At 37.6% G+C, this 18168-nt stretch overlaps 1 protein-coding gene across 7 annotated transcripts in view; it reads left to right on the top strand.

Annotated features, from left to right (window-relative positions):
* The window catches only part of PRKG1 (protein kinase cGMP-dependent 1), an 886438-nt gene that overhangs the window by 834967 nt on the left and 33303 nt on the right, over window positions 1-18168 (top strand). For 4 of the 7 annotated variants that reach the window (XM_050959422.1, XM_050959421.1, XM_050959423.1 and 1 more), the window contains one exon: window positions 3489-3585. In XM_050959422.1, the coding sequence (XP_050815379.1) occupies window positions 3489-3585 (97 nt within the window). Of the gene's footprint in view, window positions 1-2857; window positions 2889-3366; window positions 3388-3488; window positions 3586-15745; window positions 15777-18168 lie in introns of those variants that run through there. The other 3 variants (XM_050959426.1, XM_050959427.1, XM_050959425.1) reach the window with 3 other exon arrangements.

Genomic DNA, 18168 nt, shown 5'->3' with positions numbered 1-18168 from the left:
CTGTTTCTGAGAGTGTGCATACTCCAGTATCATTCCGTTTTTTGTTTAGAAAGCAGCACACAATCAAATTAATGAATAAGAAGAAGGTAGACTGAAGTCATATCCTTGGCATTAAGGGCAACGAGGATAAAGAGTTGATTCCTAATTTATGGCATGAACAGGCATGTTCTCACTCTGATGTTTTTGTTTAAATTACATTATAGATTTACTGCTAGGTTTTCCCAGTGTTGAGCTATATGACTCCTGTTAAAGTTAGCTGTACAGCTAAAACCCAATGCAAATCTTTGACTGCTAGAGGTAGGGGCTAAATTTTCTCCTTAGCTATGTAGGGAAAGCTTTCCATGGCCTGTGGGCCAATCTTTTTTTAAGTGACATCCAGGAAATCTGAAATAACTGATTTCAGTGAAGTTTCTCCAGACTGACTTCAGTTTTTTCAAGGATTTACATGCACATATATAAGGGCAGAATTTGGCCCTAAATAATTTTCCTTAAGAAACAGAATAGGATGAGAGTCTGCTTCTTTTATTGGAGGTTGAATGGGATTAGAGTTTGACTTTTACTTTTAGGAATGAAACAGAATTAGGGTGTAATTATCATTATTAGACCAAATAGGATTGTTGTCTGGTCTGTACACTTTCTTTTACATATGTTTTTGTTTCAGAATATATACAATTCATTTCTTTCTTTTCTATAATGCCCATGACAAAGTATCTGGCACACTGTACAAAATTTGCTTTGCAGTCTTCATTGAACTGACCGCAGAAGACCAGGCTATTTACCAAACAAAATTAGCCAAAAAGAAGAAAAATTAAATAATGCATCACAGAAGCTTAAAGATATTTTTAATTAACTTTTTTTATTATGAGAGAAAGCCAAATTTAAAAGCTGCCATTAGAGCATCAATTTTTGTGACTCTTTACACAGAGAGATGAAGGATATATGCTTGCTGCAAAATGCTCTTTTGTACTGGGGGTTTTAAAGAGGGTTCACGGAATACCCAAGAATCAGAAAGAGCACCTCTTCGTCTGTACTCTATTTTGGGATGTTGGGGCAGGCTTTCTCCTTTCAAGTAGAATTGAATGAACTGTACATGGTTTATGGAGCACTTTACAGTCTTTCAGCATAAAAGGCATTATAGAAATGAAAATGATTTATTCCATGTCTTTCCTATGCAAAAAATGATCGTGGAGGCCTTAACAACATTTGAAAAAACGCACTTAGCATGTCAGATCCCCTGCTTCCTCAGCATTGGAGAAATCCAATCAAGTTTCCCAGGATTGGGGAAGAGGGCAGGATCCTATGCCTCCCTGACATCATGGGTTGGCCAGCATGGCACTCCCCAAGTGCATATCACATGTCCTATGTTGTGGAATAAATGACTTGGCTTAATGCATATAGAGTGCCCCATTTGATAAACCCAGTCACCACATTGTCTTGCTCCTTCCCGCCACAGGATGGCTAATGTGGTGCTTTGTGCCTTGGCAATGGGAAGCATTCCATCAGTTGGTTCAACACTAGGGCGCAAATCCTTGACAAGATCTCAGCCCTACCATTACATCTAAACCCTAGAAACTATTAAATGTAGCAAATCAGCCAAAAGAGCTACAACATTAGAAGTCACAAACTGTAATATATTTATAGTTTAAATTCGTCCAGGCAGCCAGACTGAAGTAATGTCTTCCTGACTAGATTGCAACTGCTAATGTAATTTGTTCTTTGTTATTTAGAAATTAGATTTATAAGTAGACCTTTTATTTACCAACAACACTTAGTTTTTATGTTGCCAGTTTAATATGCACATCGTGGCTAGTATAAAATAATCAATAAGCAGTCATGTCATGCAAGGTTATTCCAAGTATTAAACAGACTCAGCACTGATTAGCTTCCAATATCAGATGCAGTCAGACTGCTATGGCCATAGGCTCAAGGTTATTGAGAGAATCTGACGACATTATAAATAATAAAGCAGAACTCAACTAATTTGTCATCAGAAACCACAAGATAGGATTGCCTTGTATTATGTTTTAATTTGGACTTTGTTATATAAGGCCACTCCAAACACCTTCCCCACCCCTATCCCTCTTTTTCTGCTCCTCTGTTACCTTGGAACAGGTCAACTGCTGCTTTCCCTGCCCTCACAATGTCCTTTCACTTTTAAAAGAATAACGAATGCTGGCTTGAGGGGAATAAGGTGGGAGTAAATCAGTTACATTCCATTATTGAATTAGATTAGATTATTCAGTGACAGCCCTGACAGTTTAGATAAGATAGATTAGCTACATTAAAAAGATAGGTGGATTGATAGGCGTATATGATCATCAATAACGTTATGACATTTTATCATGACTGTATTATTATCAGAAAATATTAAAACCTTATCTGTAGTGAGCTATGCTTACTTGTTATGTTATCATGAAATAGCACTTTGTAGGCTATTTGGATCCTCTAAATGCAAAATATGGGCATAAAATTAAATATTGTATATCGGTAAACTCACTAAACAATTCCTACCCTGCATGCTTGTGTTCATAATCCTGTCAACATTACTTTCACATACAATTCTGTGTTCCTGAATGTCAAATGTTGCATTTGACTATGCACATGCACTAGGGACTTTTTTGGCAACTGAATGCCTCCTTGTCCAAAGTTTATTAAGCGGGTGGATCCTGTTCATCCATCTGCCTTCTGAGCCTTCTAAAAATACCATAATCCTCAACAAGGAGATATTTTAAGGGATTCATATTCACAAGTATATTTGTGGGAAGCTTATTTTGGCAGGCTTGCATGTGTCAGATTTGCATGCTTGCATAGTTAGTGCTGTGTGAGCTTTTATTGCAAGCCACTTGTACACAGGCTAAAGAGAAAGCTTCAGGACTGTTGGATACTAGGTGGGAATTTCTGCTCTAAATAAGCTTATAATATAAAAGAAGTGAAGATACATTTTTAGGAATGTTAATATGTGTCTGAAGTCATTCATTTCAGACATTTGCACACCAGCCCTCAGCTTATTGGATCTGATTTCATATAACTTGGCTGTGAGTGCTCTCCAGGGACCTTAATGATCTTGCTACTTTCAATAAACATTTATAGAAACTACTGCTAGCCTGTGGATAAGGGAAACCCATATGAGAGACTTTATCTTCCAGAAATACTAAAAGGCAAAACAGTCCTCAGCAGAAGATTAATAGGAAGTGTCAAAATATAGCGTTCAACTGATAACTGGAATTGAATTACAGTACAAAAATTTGTTTTATAGACACAGTAGAAACTTTGATTTTCCTACTTTGGGGAAAAAAGTGCAAATATATGTTATACTTTACAATTGGGACCAACAAAACTATGAGTGTGAACAAACACAGACTTTGACACAAGATGGAAGTTAACCAGGTAAATCCTGTTCCACACTCATGCCATTCAGGTACAATCTTATGCAATACCCAGGTTTGCACCTCTAAGAAATTTCCATTTTTTCACATAAAAAAATCCAGATATGAAGCTGAAGCTGCCTTCTTCGCCAACCTGAAACTGTCTGATTTCAACATCATTGACACTCTTGGAGTTGGAGGTTTTGGACGAGTTGAACTGGTAGGTAACCTTTCTTTGTTTTTTAAATAACTTTGACGTCTATATAATTGTATTGTTCTGGGACAAATGTGTCTTTCCCCTCTTTTATCATTCCTCATTATAGGATTTGATTTACTGTAAATTAACTACATTCCAGGATTCTAAATTGTCCAGTAACTGAGGAAAGCTGTATTCAATTTTAGAGTGAATAGGAATGAATGAACTTCAAGCAGTTAACCTTAAGGAAATCCCATCACTAAGGGCTGCATTCATTATGCCTTCATCCTCCAGTGTAGTGTTATGTTTAAACAGTACTACCTATGAACATAGCTTATGTTTTATAAAAAAAATGATATGGCTGAACATACAAATGCTAAAGATAAAATGTAAACAGAAATCTAAAATCTTAATTAGCAATAATTGAAAAAAACAATGCAGAAGCAGAGCCAAATAATGCCATTGGTTAACAAGAAAACTGGATTCTGTAGATATTTTGGAATATATGGTTTAGTTGTAATAACCGAAATTCATAGAAGAATGTTCTTTGCAAAATTTGTAAGGAAGAAATATAACTGATGCAAAATCTCCCCGTGCATTTTGGTATATGTGGATAGTTTTTTCATTAAAAGCAAAGATTAAGCAGGGAAAAACATGAGATGTTATCAGTTGAATGACCCATTTGAAATATCAAGTGAATAAGAAACTTATATTAGTAACTAGAGGTTAGTTTATTTACTGTGCTGACCAAGGAGTCCCTGATATACGACACTAGTTCAGTATGTTAGGAATTCCTATAAGTTATGTACAGTGCAGTAAACAGAGTTACTGATGCCATCACAAAAAAGAATGGGAACCCCCATTCCATAGAAGTATAGGGATAAAGCACTATTTTTACATAACCCCTTAGTGCTTAGATCTTGAAAATCAGCAAAAAGCAGTTAAACATATAGCCGTCAATCAGCATTTGTATTACTCCTTATGAAATATTGTAAAAATAACACTGGAATGTTTGTGAAAGTAACTAAAAGCCAGTAAGTTCTATGTTAAAACTGTGACCCTCAGATTTACATCGTTTAGCTGTGCCTTGTGACTATAGCTCATATGTTATGTCAGATCAGAGTACAGAGTGTCAATGAGAACTTTGACTCTCCTGACTTCTGTTAGTTTAGCAATCTTAACTTAGTCTCAACACTTTGTAATATTGAATGACATATGTTTCATTTGTTTGGGGGTTTTTTTGAGAGGGTTTTATTTGGTTTGTTTTTATTTTGTTTTTTGGACTTTCGTTTTTATTAAAATTTAACCAAAGATGATCCTTCATGGGAGTTTTAGAGTTGTTGTTTCTAGGACTCTAATCCTGTAAAGATTTCTGGACTAGGACATAATTTGAACTATGTTATTCATAGCCAGTTACAATGTCTGTGCCTCCAACTGTTACAACATTAATCAGAAGTCATATCGTGTGGGCAGGACCTAAGTCAATACCTATTATAGTATGCAAAACAGGACTTAGTTGAGAAACAAGAGCAGACACGGCAACATTGGTGCTATAACCTCAGTGCCTATGTAACACAGGAAAGCCTTTTACAAGCTTGTCATCATGTAGCAGGGGTGTAATTTGTTGCTCCAAAATGTTACAATTATTGTGCTTCTCCAGAAAAACTGTGATCAAGTAAAATGCACTATATTGGAAAGAACAATGTTTATAGTTTAATCTCAACTTTTGCGGTGATAGCTTTCCCATCCCCAAGGTGTGACTTTAAGCCCTTCAATAGTGTACCCAGTGAGGAGGTTAGAAATTGGAATGTCTGGGATTCAAATCCTGGCTAAAGAGCAAGAATGTTACTATTGGATTGTAGTTGAACTTTCAGATATGGTTTGTATAAATATAAGGATGATACTCCAGACACCTCTGTGAATGCTAGACTGTTTTGAGAGCTCATCCCTTGAGTCAGTGTCTTTTGGCGGATACATGTCTTTTGGCGAGACAGTCAGTTACTTAATTGTCAATTCTATGGAGATTAGAGTGGAATTGATTGGTGTTTTTTGTAGCAAAAAGTTGAAATGTAGTAGTCATATAAAATCATCTGTAATGAAAAATCTTAGCTGTCAAATGTGGTGATGTGGTCTTTCCTGTGTAATTTTGTTGTCTGTATAAGTTAATAGACGTTTCCAGTAGGCTTGTACTGTTATACATGGAGTTTGCACAGTTTTTGTTAGATATCTGACCTCTGTTCCATATTACTCTTATCATCATGGGTGCCATTTTTGTCCTTTTTCTTTGCCCCCGAACAGACTTCCTCTGTAGTAAGCACCTATCAAAGTCTTTCATTGGAAGGAGAGTCCAGAAGAGGCTCCAAAGTTGTTGTCACTGCTATTCCAGCCATTGACAGTCGTCTTAGTTATACAAAGAATGGCATGTTTCAATTAAGCAAAAACCAAACTAAGCTTATGCTTTTCTATCGAGCACACACTGTATGCCAATTCTTTCCTTCCACATAGAACCATTAAAGAACTCTTGGCTACTGGTAAAAGGGACTGTTAACGAATTCCGATTTTCTCACTCTTCTACTGGCAGTTTGTTGGCTTCTATGTTGTTTGACGCATTCACTTAGGAACTCAGTCCTCCCTCCCCAGTCACTCTGCCTGATATGTACATCCAAAATACACACTTGTGATCAAACTAGTGCTCACTTTACTTAAGACAAAAGAAGAGCTATTGAATTAATAGACTTCTGATGTTGATACCGCTATGATGTCACTGAGGTAGAAAAGGAAGAGCTGGAGCTTAACTTTGAACTGCAAGTGAACATGGAAGTATTTAATGCTATGTAGCTGGGACAATATAGCCAATGGAAACTATAAACAGAGCATTCATCCCTGAAAAATACTTAATAGATATATTCAAACTTACTTTGTATCAGCATACACTGCTTACAGAGTTAATTGCCAATAAATTCCATTCCGTGTTTACATTGTAGGGCACTCAGCTGGAGTAAGCATGGCTAAAGCAATACTAACATGTAAACATGCAAAAAATAGCGGGTTTTTTCATGTGACAAATAGAGACATAAGAGGTACATAACTACACGCTAATGTGAATTCACAACAAAAATGTGATACCTGGTGGAATATACGGATTGAATGATAGCCCTGGAGGCAAGTTTATAGAACAGCCATAAAATAGACAAAGTAAGCTAAGGGTTCTTATTTACAAAGAGTTGAAATTGTGTCTTGTATTCCTAGTCCAAAATATATCAAAGATAAACAGAACTGTTCAGACAGCCCACAAGCTACACATGTTTTAGATCTTGAGGTTTACCCAGAGCTACCCTCTTACATTGCTAATGTCTGCCAGTAGGTAGAAACTACTCCAGGAAATATCTTCCACAACTTGGTATCCAGTTGTCCAAGGATGTGAGAAAAGGAAGTAAAACAAGATATCTAGGTTTTTAATTACATAACCTAACAGGAAAAAAAATTCACACAAAGATGCTGATTCTGCTAGGACATCATTGTGGGGTAAAAGAAGGAACTTTTTGACCAAGCCTAGCTGTAGTGTACAAAGGCAAATCCCTCAGTGCTGTCTAGTTCTCTATCTTACTGTTGACTCATTTACTTACATGGCATTCATCAAAGTTATATCTAAGCATCTTCCATTGAGGCAACAATCTGTGCATATGGTGTATGAAGTCAAGTTACTGAACATTAAATTGATATGAAATATAAAGAAAAAATATGTAAAATAAAAATGTCTTTTTGTGGTTTTTTCCCTGAAAAATAATACAATTGTCTTATTTTCTGAAAAATATCTTGCACATTTTCATTCTTTTGGGGAGACCTAAAATTTAAATGAATGTTATTACTCATAGAATGTCATTTTCCATTAAGGTCCACCACATGTTCACCTGCCCTCCAACATCAGGTCATATCTTCTCATTTATTTATTTTTGTTATTATTGCTCTCTGGTTTCCTCCTGATTTCAATCCTTTTTTAGAGCTATCTGCCCCAAACTCTACATATTTTAGACTTAAACACAGGTTATTCTTGTCCACTTTGGAATAAGTTTATCAGTTTATATAGAAATATAAATATAAATTCAAAGCTGCAAGAAAACTGAGTCAAGTGAAGGGGCACTGAGCACAAGGAGAGTAAAAATCAGTTCCTTATGTTGTTATCACCTCAGAGATGCTTGATTATCACTCAGAGACCTTGCCAGGTGAATGGCAAAGAAAAGGTTTTAAATTTCTAAAGCTGTGTTTATAAAATTACAAAATTAGTACCACTGCTCCATACCTAATCATAGACATGAGTGAAACCATTGTCCAATTTGACATCAGATCTGAAACTATAGTCAACTTTTTAGATCCTGTATGTCAATCAAAACTATTGATTATGAAAACCTCATCTTTCCCACGTCCCATTTTCATGGATATATAAGTTGGTCGTGAGCAGTTGATATACCTAATATTCAAGTATAAAGCACTGCCAAAGGGCAGCATCCTGTTATTGGTGCCATGTAGACAAATAAATAACAATAAAAAATAAATAATTGGAGATACTCCTATCTCCTAGAACTGGAAGGGACCTTGAAAGGTCATTGAGTCCAGCCCCATGCCTTCACTAGCAGGACCAAGATTGTGAAAACCAAATTATAAACAACTGGGTAATTTAATCTAGTCTTTTAGGTCTCAATTCAGTAAATCATTTAATTATGTGTTTAACACTATGCGTGTACTAATGTTCCATTACTGTCAATGAAACTTAAGCACATGCTTAACTTCTTTGCTGAGATGGGATGGACTTAGGCATATGGTTAAAGTTATGCATATGTTTAAGAATTTGGCTGCATTGAGTCTATACAAAACAGATTTTAAACAGACAGTGTGGGCATGCTAATTTACATTTTAAGAGATAGCTGGCCATGGAATTATTTCTAGAGTGCTATTAAATTTGTGGCAACCTCTAGGCGGGGCGGCTCCAGACCCCAGCACGCCAAGCACGTGCTTGGGGCGGCATGCCGCGGGAGGCGCTCTGCCGGTAGCCGGGAGGGCGGCAGGCGGCTCCAGTGGACCTCCCGCAGGCGTACCTGCAGAGGGTCCGCTGGTCCCGCAGCTCCGGTGGACCTCCCGCAGGCATCCCTGCGGAGGGTCCGCTGGTCCCACGGCTTCGGTGGAGCATCCGCAGACACGCCTGTGGGAGGTCCACCGGAGCCGCGGGACCGGCAACCGGCAGAGTGCCCCCTGTGGCGTGCTGCCGTGCTTGGGGCGGCGAAATGGCTAGAGACGTCCCTGCCTCTAGGCATTCTTGTAAATACTCCTTTTTATGGCTTTCCAGAAGCCCTACTTGATTAATTAGCTGGCTTGGGAAAATTTAATTTTACTCCAACAGGATGACAGAAGTGAGATTCTGACACTTATTTGGGTATATTTCCAAGTGTATAGACATTCTTTCTGTTTTTGTGTAAGCAGCCTTTTCTTTATCCCTCTTTTTTAGTTTGCAAAGGATACAAGGTTTAAAAAAAGCAAGCTTTCTGTGTGTGCGCGTGCACACATATGCACACAAGGAAACAACTAAGGGCCTTATCTTGGAAGGTTCTGAATCCCTTCCTTAAAAAGAATGTGTATTCTGAATGCTGTAATTGGCAAGGAAGATGATTTTAAGGCTTTGAATGACACTATCACACTAGGCTTGACTACTACAGAAAGTGGATTTTCTTTATTTGTCTTTCTCTGGTTTTTAATATTTATTGAAAGCATTGTATTAAAATACTTTGTGAGTGTTACTTTTTGTATGGAAACTTTTACCCAGAAGGAATGACATGGAGTTCCAAAAATGATGAGGTATTGTCTGTGGCAGATCTATCAAACTAACATTTATGCTTAATTTTCTGGACCGTAGTGTATAGGTGGATATGAAAAGGAAACGAATAAGGAAGAAAGAGTTTGATTGCTGTTATGTTTGTTTTTTGTTTTTGCCAATTGGCCTTGGTAGGTTGAAAAAAAATGTTTAAGATTAGTGAATGAAATGATTTGAAAATTTTGCAATTTACAATCTATTTGGGAGTAATAAGTCCAATAATTATAAATAATGAGTGAAATCCTGGCTCCATTGACATCAATGGCAAAACTCCAATTGACCTCAAAGAAGTCAATGTGTAATAAAGCTTGCTCTAACAACAATGCATAGAAAGAGGATTTGTTTTAAGTCTAGATTTCTTAATTAATATGAAAATAAAACTGAGCATGTGAATGATTGTAGAAGTGAATATTATTTTCAAGAAACACGGTAATGTGATTTTTATTTTGTTTAATATATATTACATAAATAACACTTATTCTGGTACTTAACTTTTATTGAGATGATTTTATGCATAGAAAGGTATGTATTACTCACATGTTTTCTTCTATTCTCTCCAACGTCTTTGACTATAAGACTTGCCTCTAAGGTTTATACTGGGACAAAAAGTTAAATAAGTACTCTCTGATAAAAGCATATTTGCACATGTTGTCAAAAGCTTGAATATACATTCTTACTACTGGAACCAAAATAAATTGTTAAAGATTGTTAGCAAAGTGCAATATTTGATTAAGTGGGTATGAATAATTAAATAGGCAAATTAATTTTAATACGATCATTAGCATGTGTGTTTACGAACACTTGTCCATACAATGAAAAATTTTACAGGTGATTTCCTCCCACGTTTCATACCATTCAAATTTAAATTGCCTTGCATAACAATACAACATTTAGTGCTTTCCACAACAGAGGTTTGTCATTTAATTGAATCTAATCTTTTTCAATAACAAGGAAATAAAGCCATTTGCAAGTCCTGGATTTACACTGCTATCTACCACAAACTCAAATCTAACTTTTTTTTTTTTATTTCAATCATCATACAATTAAAACAAAACCAGAATCTCTAAGCAGGGCCAACGGGGGGGGGGGGGGGGAGGGGGAAGAGAGAAGCCGGTACAAATTACCCGGGTCTGGCAGTCTGGAAGAGGGCCCAGGGCCCGGCTTCCCCAGCTTCATCGGCCCTGTTTAGTCAGTCCACCCTTGCTGGTGGGCCCAAAAATTTTTTTTCACTGGGGCCCGAGCCTGATCTTGATGGCCCTGTCTCTAAGGGCCAGAATCTGCCACTCCTTACTCACACTAAGTAATATCTTGCTCTGTGAATAACCCACTTTAAATGGACTACTCATGAGATAATGTGCTGCTCAGTGACCCTGATTCAGCAGATTTAAGCACATGCTTAACTGCAATCATATAGGTAGTCCCATTGACTCCAGTGGGACTACTTATGTACTTATAGTTAAGAACATGCTTAAATGCATCCTGGATCAGGGCCAACTTTAGTAAGGTGCAGAATCAAGTAAACGGGTACAGTGTCTTCAAAACATTCACTGTACCAACAAAACTGGAATAGTGAATGCAGAAAAATATTTCGAGGCAGATACCTTCCCACAATATTTTTGCAAGCACAATTTGTAAAGCGAAAGAGTACTATTTATAGAGAAAACAATTTCATGTTGTCCCAACATGAATACCTTTGGAATTAAAAATATGTACTCTTTTACTTGGAAAAAAATATTTGCTACTCCTATTCATGCAGCAGTTCAGCTGTTAGGATTAAGATAACTCAGCTTGCATTCTCGTTTAGCCTGTCTGTACTCTAAATGCTATGCTCAGTGACAGCTGCTGCTATTTTAGTTGGTCAAACATACATATTTTGGAGACCAGAGAAAACAGGAAGCCTTGTAGATGGCAGGAGAGAAAAGGCACTTGTATTTTAATTGGTGGATACAGTTTTTGAGTGGGTTATTACTATCACAATAAAGAGATAGTAGGATGAGCATGTAGATTTCATCTGTTCCTGTCCATAGCAATCATAGTTTTCTGAGTTTTGTTATATTAAGATATCTCTATTAACTGTATTACAGGGTAACTGCAGACAATTTCAGAAGTGTCAGATGATCCAGCAGATCCTCTTTTGTTGAGAGGTATTACCTGTGCTAATACAGACAACTTTAAAGGGATACATTAAAGTAGTACCAACTAGCTCATTTAGAGTTACTATATGCAAAACTATAACTGAAGTTTCTGTACATCCATAAAAAATCACTCTGATCTAATGTTTTCTTAAAAAGGGCCTAGAGAACTCTGTACTTTTTACTTAAACAAATTCAATTTACTGTGTATCTTCACTTACCTAGAAGCTAGGACAGCTATTATCCATAATTTCTTTCTTCCAGGATTTGTAGCTAGTAAACTAGGAGGAGACATACAGATAGTAAGCTAGGATGGTTTCTTACTGAGAGTTGCTTCTAAAAAGTTGCAGATGAACAAAAACAGTTAGAAATTTAATTTGCAAATACTTTTACATACATCAAAAACAGCTTGAGCTTTTCCAATTTTAATTTTTAACGCCATTGAAATTGCAAATTTCATATCAGAATACAAGTCTATGAATATTAAAAGTATCACTATTAATAAAGCTGTCAAATTATTAGGAGTGGCAGTTCAGCCATCAGCACACGCTCCTGCACCAATCTGGATGTGTCAGAGGCATATATCATTTTAGTGAGATCCAACTCCACAGTCAACAGGAAATGTCAGCGCCATCTTACCAATGCAGATTGGAAAAAGCAAAAAGCACTGGTGCTACCTAGATATTGTCAGTTGATTCTGTATCTAACTAGACCCTCAAATTGTGAAGCAGAAATATAAAAAGACAAGCAAATTCTCTTTTTCAAGGAAGCTGACATAACTTCCACTATTGTTTCACCTAGCTAAGCAACATTACCCTTTGTTTTTGCCTTTTTGGGTTTGGGCTGGCAGGTCTCAGCCATGCCTGAATCTCAGCTTGATGCTTGAAGAGATGAGCAACTTCACCATCAGGGTAATGAAACAGAAATAGAGCTGAGCCATATCAGTGTACTACTAAAGGCACCATAGCCCATATCACCTCAACTAATAATCTGCACATGAAACAGCAGCAGCAGAATATAATCTATAGTAACCCTCAGAAAGAAAGAACAGAGCTATTCAAGAACAACGTTGTGCATCCCTGCCACAGTCCACAGGCATTTCAATAATATCAAAGCTATAATAGTCAAAAAAAATTGCACCGTTATCTGACTTCCATTCATCACAAGAAGACCAGTACAGTCTCTGTACCATACTGTAAACCCAGATTATGACAGAGGTCAAGAACATCATGAGGACTCCAGGGCCCGCTTTGACTAATCACAACCTCCGCAGTAATATTCACTAAAACATCCTTCCTTTGGAAAATTATTTCACATTCTAGTAAATATTTGTTAAGGGTTAACTATTCAGGAGGATGAATGTACATGGCAGAGGGGCATCGCTGGCACATGATGGCATATATCGCATTGGTAGATGTGCAGGTGAACGAGCCCTTGATGGTGTGGCTGATGTGAATAGGTCCTATGATGGTGTCCCTTGAATAGATATGTGAACAGAGTTGGCACCAGGGTTTGTTGTAGGGTTTGTTTCCTGGGTTGGTGTTTTTGTTGTGTGGTGTGTAGTTGCTGGTGAGTATTTGCTTCAGGTTGGGGGTGCTGTCTGTAAGCGAGGACTGGCCTGTCTCCCAAGGTCTGTGAGAGTGAGGCATCGTCCTATTTTCCCATTCATTTGTCTGAAAGTCTGAAAAATGTTTTCAGGGTTAAAATACTTATTCGTCTGTGAATTATAACTGCCTTAAAAAATCAGTCTCTGCACGTACTGTGTGTGTTGGAAGCTAAAGCATTTTACACATCATAAGCAGAGCAGCAACTTTGGAGTGGTTCCAGCAGAGAAACATTTCAGTTTAAGCTGAGTGAGCTATGCAAAAGCCAACTGAGGTCTAATGAAATAAGAATTCAGAAGAGTGAGAGAGGCTAGATCTGTTTTCTTCTGTTCTCCCAGATGTTAGCAACTTGGCCTAGCTAATTTTGTATGGATATTGCTCTAATTATTGAAAGCTCTTGACCTCTTTCTGAATGGATTTTAAAAAAAAAATTCTTTACAAGGCTCTGGCTCTAATCCTCAGGCTCTGAACTGTCATTTTTAAACATTCCAACAGCCAAAGAGCAGAAAACCCTTAAGCTGTTAAAGACATTTTGATCAGTAATATTTTCTCAAAGCAAAGAGGTTAGAAGCTGTCATGTGAATTCATAACTGTTGGCAGCAAAGTGATGCCCATTTCAGTGAAATGTCCACATGTTTTCTTCCAAGGAGCTTGTCACATTAATGGACTTTAAGAATGTATTCAGGTTTGCTTAAAAGAAACCCATTGAACTTTAATATTAATGACTCAAAATATTGTAATAAACAAATGATAATGAAACATGGCATGACTTGACTGCTATGTGGAGTGGTAGTGGTGTCAGCTTTGTGTATGGGCAGAAGCTCTTATTTTCCATACCACTGACCCATTCATGGATTTTGAAGACACCTCCCTGGCACAGTGGCAGCCCACAAGGGAAGAGCAGCTTATATTGTGTCTCCCAGGCATACACAACCATTTGCACCTGTTTGCTTTGTCCCACCTCTCCTTCCCTTGTTTTGTTCTGTTTTTTCCTTTCCTGTTTTTTACTGCTGGATTTCTCATTTTGCTCTGAATTTCAGCCGGCTCCCTTTTAAAGCTCTTCCCATATTGCAATGGGGGAGGGAGGGAGGAATTACCTTCCCGGAAGTACACAGGAGTTTGGCTATGGACATTGATAGTTATTTATTGCATCTGTAGTAGGTGCCCAGTGCAAGCTAATTGAAGTAGCAGGAGGGCAAGATTTGCTGCTGCAGTCCAGGGCACTATCCGGGTGACATCTAACTGGATTCTTGCTGCACATTGCCTGGAAAGGTGAGGGCTATGCTATCTGGTGCAGAAAGAGACTTCCCTCACTTAAACCCACATTCCACACATGATGATATGGGGCTTGCTTGGTGCTGATCATGAGTTATATTTTGCATGAACAGGCGAGGGATAGTCTTATGTTAAGAATTTACTTCTATTTGTTTGAGAATTGTTCTGAACTTAATCTGATGGGTAGCTTGTGTTGGGGGGAGACAGCTGGCTGTTCTCCCTAGTTCTGTTACTTTAATTTATGCTAATTAAAGTTGCAGACACAACTTTAACCAAATCTCTATATTTGGTGTCCTATTCACTGCAGTCTCTAGGCCAATGGAAAATAAATGGAAACAATTCTTCCCATAGCATTTCTGTTGTTACCGTTGGAGGCTGATTTTCAGTTTCACCTCACTCTGCGTCATTGGGATGCAGTTAATTTGCAAACGAAGAGTCCTTCAGAGCTGTCTAATCTAATCCATCTAATCTAATTTTATCTCTCAACCTAGATTTTTATACATCACCCTTCAGCATGGAATCTGAGCATGAGTTCTGTCTCCACTCTCTGCCTTATTCCTTTTCCTTTGCATTTCAGTGAGAATTAACAGTGTTACTTCAACTGTGTTTACTGAAAATGTGGTGGAAAGAGAAACAGGAATTCTGCTTCATAATTTCATTTGCAACAAACAGATCAGAGAAAGAGGAGCAGTGCTTTTAGGCTTTGTGTTTTTAACAAGCTCAATGAAAAAGGGACCTTGCCCAAGACATAAGCATAGGGACATAAACTCCTCAGTATACTGGGAGCTCTCTAGACTGCTCTAATACCAGGTCCAATGTTCAGTCTGTTTTGCATTCCACTACTCAATCTGTGCAGAGCAACCTGGAGAAAAAACCATAATATGTAAAAGGCTCTTTACCTGGGTAGTGAGAGTTGGCATCCACTTCTGGAGACAAGTCCTTTGTTCAGATCTATGCTGCTCTGAAAGCTGAGATAACTGAAAAGAAGACTGTAAAGAGGTGGAAGGAAGGATAAATGACCAGTATGCTTTCCAACCTGTAAAGAACTGATAGGGAGAAAGGTCAGCCAGTTGCTACTGTATCGACCCTCACAGCTACTTGTCATAAACATATGGCTAAGGGTAGCATAAAATCCCTCTTTACCCTGTAAGAGGTTAATTCCTCTTTTACCTGTAAAGGGTTAAGAAGCTCAGGTAACCTAGCTGACACCTAACCAAAAGGACCAATGAGGGGACAAGATATTTTCAAATCTGGGGGTGGGAGGAAACAGGCTCTGTCTGTCTGTTCTGTGGACTTTTGCCGGACACAGCTCAAGGAAGCAAGCAATCCAGCTCCTATAAAGTTAGTAAGTATTTAGCAAGGAAATGCATTAGTTTACTTTTATTTTGGCTTGTTTTTTCCTTTATGTAAGAGAGAGGTTTATGCCTGTTTTTGTAACTTTTAAGATTTTGCCTAGAGGGGAGATCCTCTGTGTTCTTGAGTCTTTTGTTATTCTGTAAAATATTTACCATCCTGATTTTACAGAGATAATTCTTTTACCTTTTCTTTAATTAAAATTCTTCTTTTAAGAACCTGATTGATTCTTCATTGTTTTAAGATCCAAGGATTTGGGTCTGTGTTCACCTGTACTAATTGGTGAAGATATATTCTCAAACCTCCCCAGGAAAGGAGGTGGAAGGGTTTGGGGGATTATTCTCAAGCCTGCCCAGGAAAAGGGGTGTATGGGTTTAGGGGTATATTTGGGGAAGGTCGGGCTCCAAGTGGCCCTCCCTAAATATTTGTTTAAGTCACTTGGTGGTGGCAGCGTTACTTAATCCAAGGTATAAGAGAGAAATTGTGCCTTGGAGAGTTTTTAACCTAAGCTGGTAAAAATAAGCTTGGGGGTCTTTCATGCAGGTTCTCACATCTGTACCCTAAAGTTCAGAGTGGGGAAGGAACCCTGACACTACTGTTCTGGCCTCAGGAGCAGGTGATTGTTACATGTGTTTCTACCCAGCAGGACTCTCTCTGAACCTGCAATTACTCTAGGGCCTTTGAAATTTGCTGTGTTGTTAAAGGCAGTTTTTTTAAATTCCAGAAGGATGGCTCATTTGCAAAATTCCCCAACAATTTTGCTTCATACATTCCATTGCAAAAATATTTGGCAAATTTTTGTGGTGGGTTTCCCAGAAGGCTGAACTTTCTACTGGATACACAAACATTTTTGGCTCCTGTATCCTAGTGTGGCATTTTCTTGTCAAAACTGTGGGCAAATGTTCTTGGCTGCCCTTGTCTCATTTGGTCAACAGTGATCTTTTTACGGCAACTTTTAGCTTTTTTTTTTTTTTTTCATTTTAAAATCTGAAAAATATATGAAAGTCCTATTAAGTGTATGACTTAATTAGGGGACCACATCATTCAGAGGGTTGTTAATGAAAGAAAAATCTTTTCCCATCTAAGTCACTGGGCTTAAGAAAGGTCAATAGTTACTGAAAATCACGACAAGATGATAACTGTTCGGTGGATTAACAGAAATGAGTTGATGGTCTGAATCCAGGAGTTTACATCATAATCTCAACCAGCATAATAAGCGCTATTTGGCAATCTCAGTAGGAACACCAATAATGGATTGGGCATAGAGACTCAGGTTTGAGGCTCGCTGAAGAGGGTGGGGAAGTTTACAGTGCCAATATCTGTATTTTACCTGTAAATAAATGCAGGATTTCCATTTGCAGGCTGTAAAATTAGCATTAAGTTCACTTCCTATGGCAAACCCATAGGAAGGAAGGAGATCCTAATTTAAGCCTCTGGGTCTGGAACTCACTGGTTTTGTTTTGGTGTCTCAAGAAGACACAATACAAATGAGTCCCACACTGATCTCAAACTCTTGCAATACCGATGCAATTTAAAGTGAGTTAGGAATGTGAGTGGAAAATTTGACTGAATTTTCTTATTGCTGTAGGTCAATGCCTTGCATTGGATAGTTGTTGCTTTTCGTGTGTTGTATATGGAGATGACGGTAGAACTGTTATTAGATAATAAGAAAACTGCTGACTTTTTTCTGTCCAAAAAGTAACTACCCTTGCACTATTTATTTATTTTGAAGCTTCCTTGGAATCTTCAATAAGTTACTTGCATCACTAAAGCCAGTCATTAAAAAAAAAAAGGTCTTTGATATAAATGACATAACCTTAGCAAAAATCCATGCTATTAGAATGACTTACTAGAAAGGGAAGAGGAAGTATGATTTATTGTTATCACCAGTCATCATAAAATTTTAAAAGTTATTGATCTGAAAATCACTCAGATCATTACAAATATTTATTATATGTCAAAGTTAAAAATAAAGGTAGGCAGTAGTAATGCCTTACAAATAAAATTCACACATAAAAAATTCTGTGATTTAGATTAGGCTGAGACAGGTTGCTGGTACTTTAGCTTTTGTATTGAATCTACTGATGATTTTCTGTTGACTCCATTGTTTATATATTAGTTGTTTTTCTCTGAACTATTTGTCTATAAAAAAAATGACAAAAGAAAACAAGTCCTATTTGTAATGCCTGCAGTACTACCATGGATGGTGCACTGGCTTTTGTTTGAAATTATTAATGTTGGCAGCTGTTTTCTCTTTACTGAATGCATAATTCTGATAGAAAACTGAGCAATTTGGGTACCTGACAGAGCAAACTAGATTTTACAATGTCACTGTGATAAAGAAAACTGTGCTTTATTTTCTGTTTAGTCTCTCTTCAGT

This window comes from Gopherus flavomarginatus, chromosome 6 (genome assembly GCF_025201925.1).
Source record: "Gopherus flavomarginatus isolate rGopFla2 chromosome 6, rGopFla2.mat.asm, whole genome shotgun sequence".
NCBI lineage: Eukaryota > Metazoa > Chordata > Testudines > Testudinidae > Gopherus > Gopherus flavomarginatus.
This window is presented reverse-complemented; position numbering and strand designations above follow the sequence as displayed.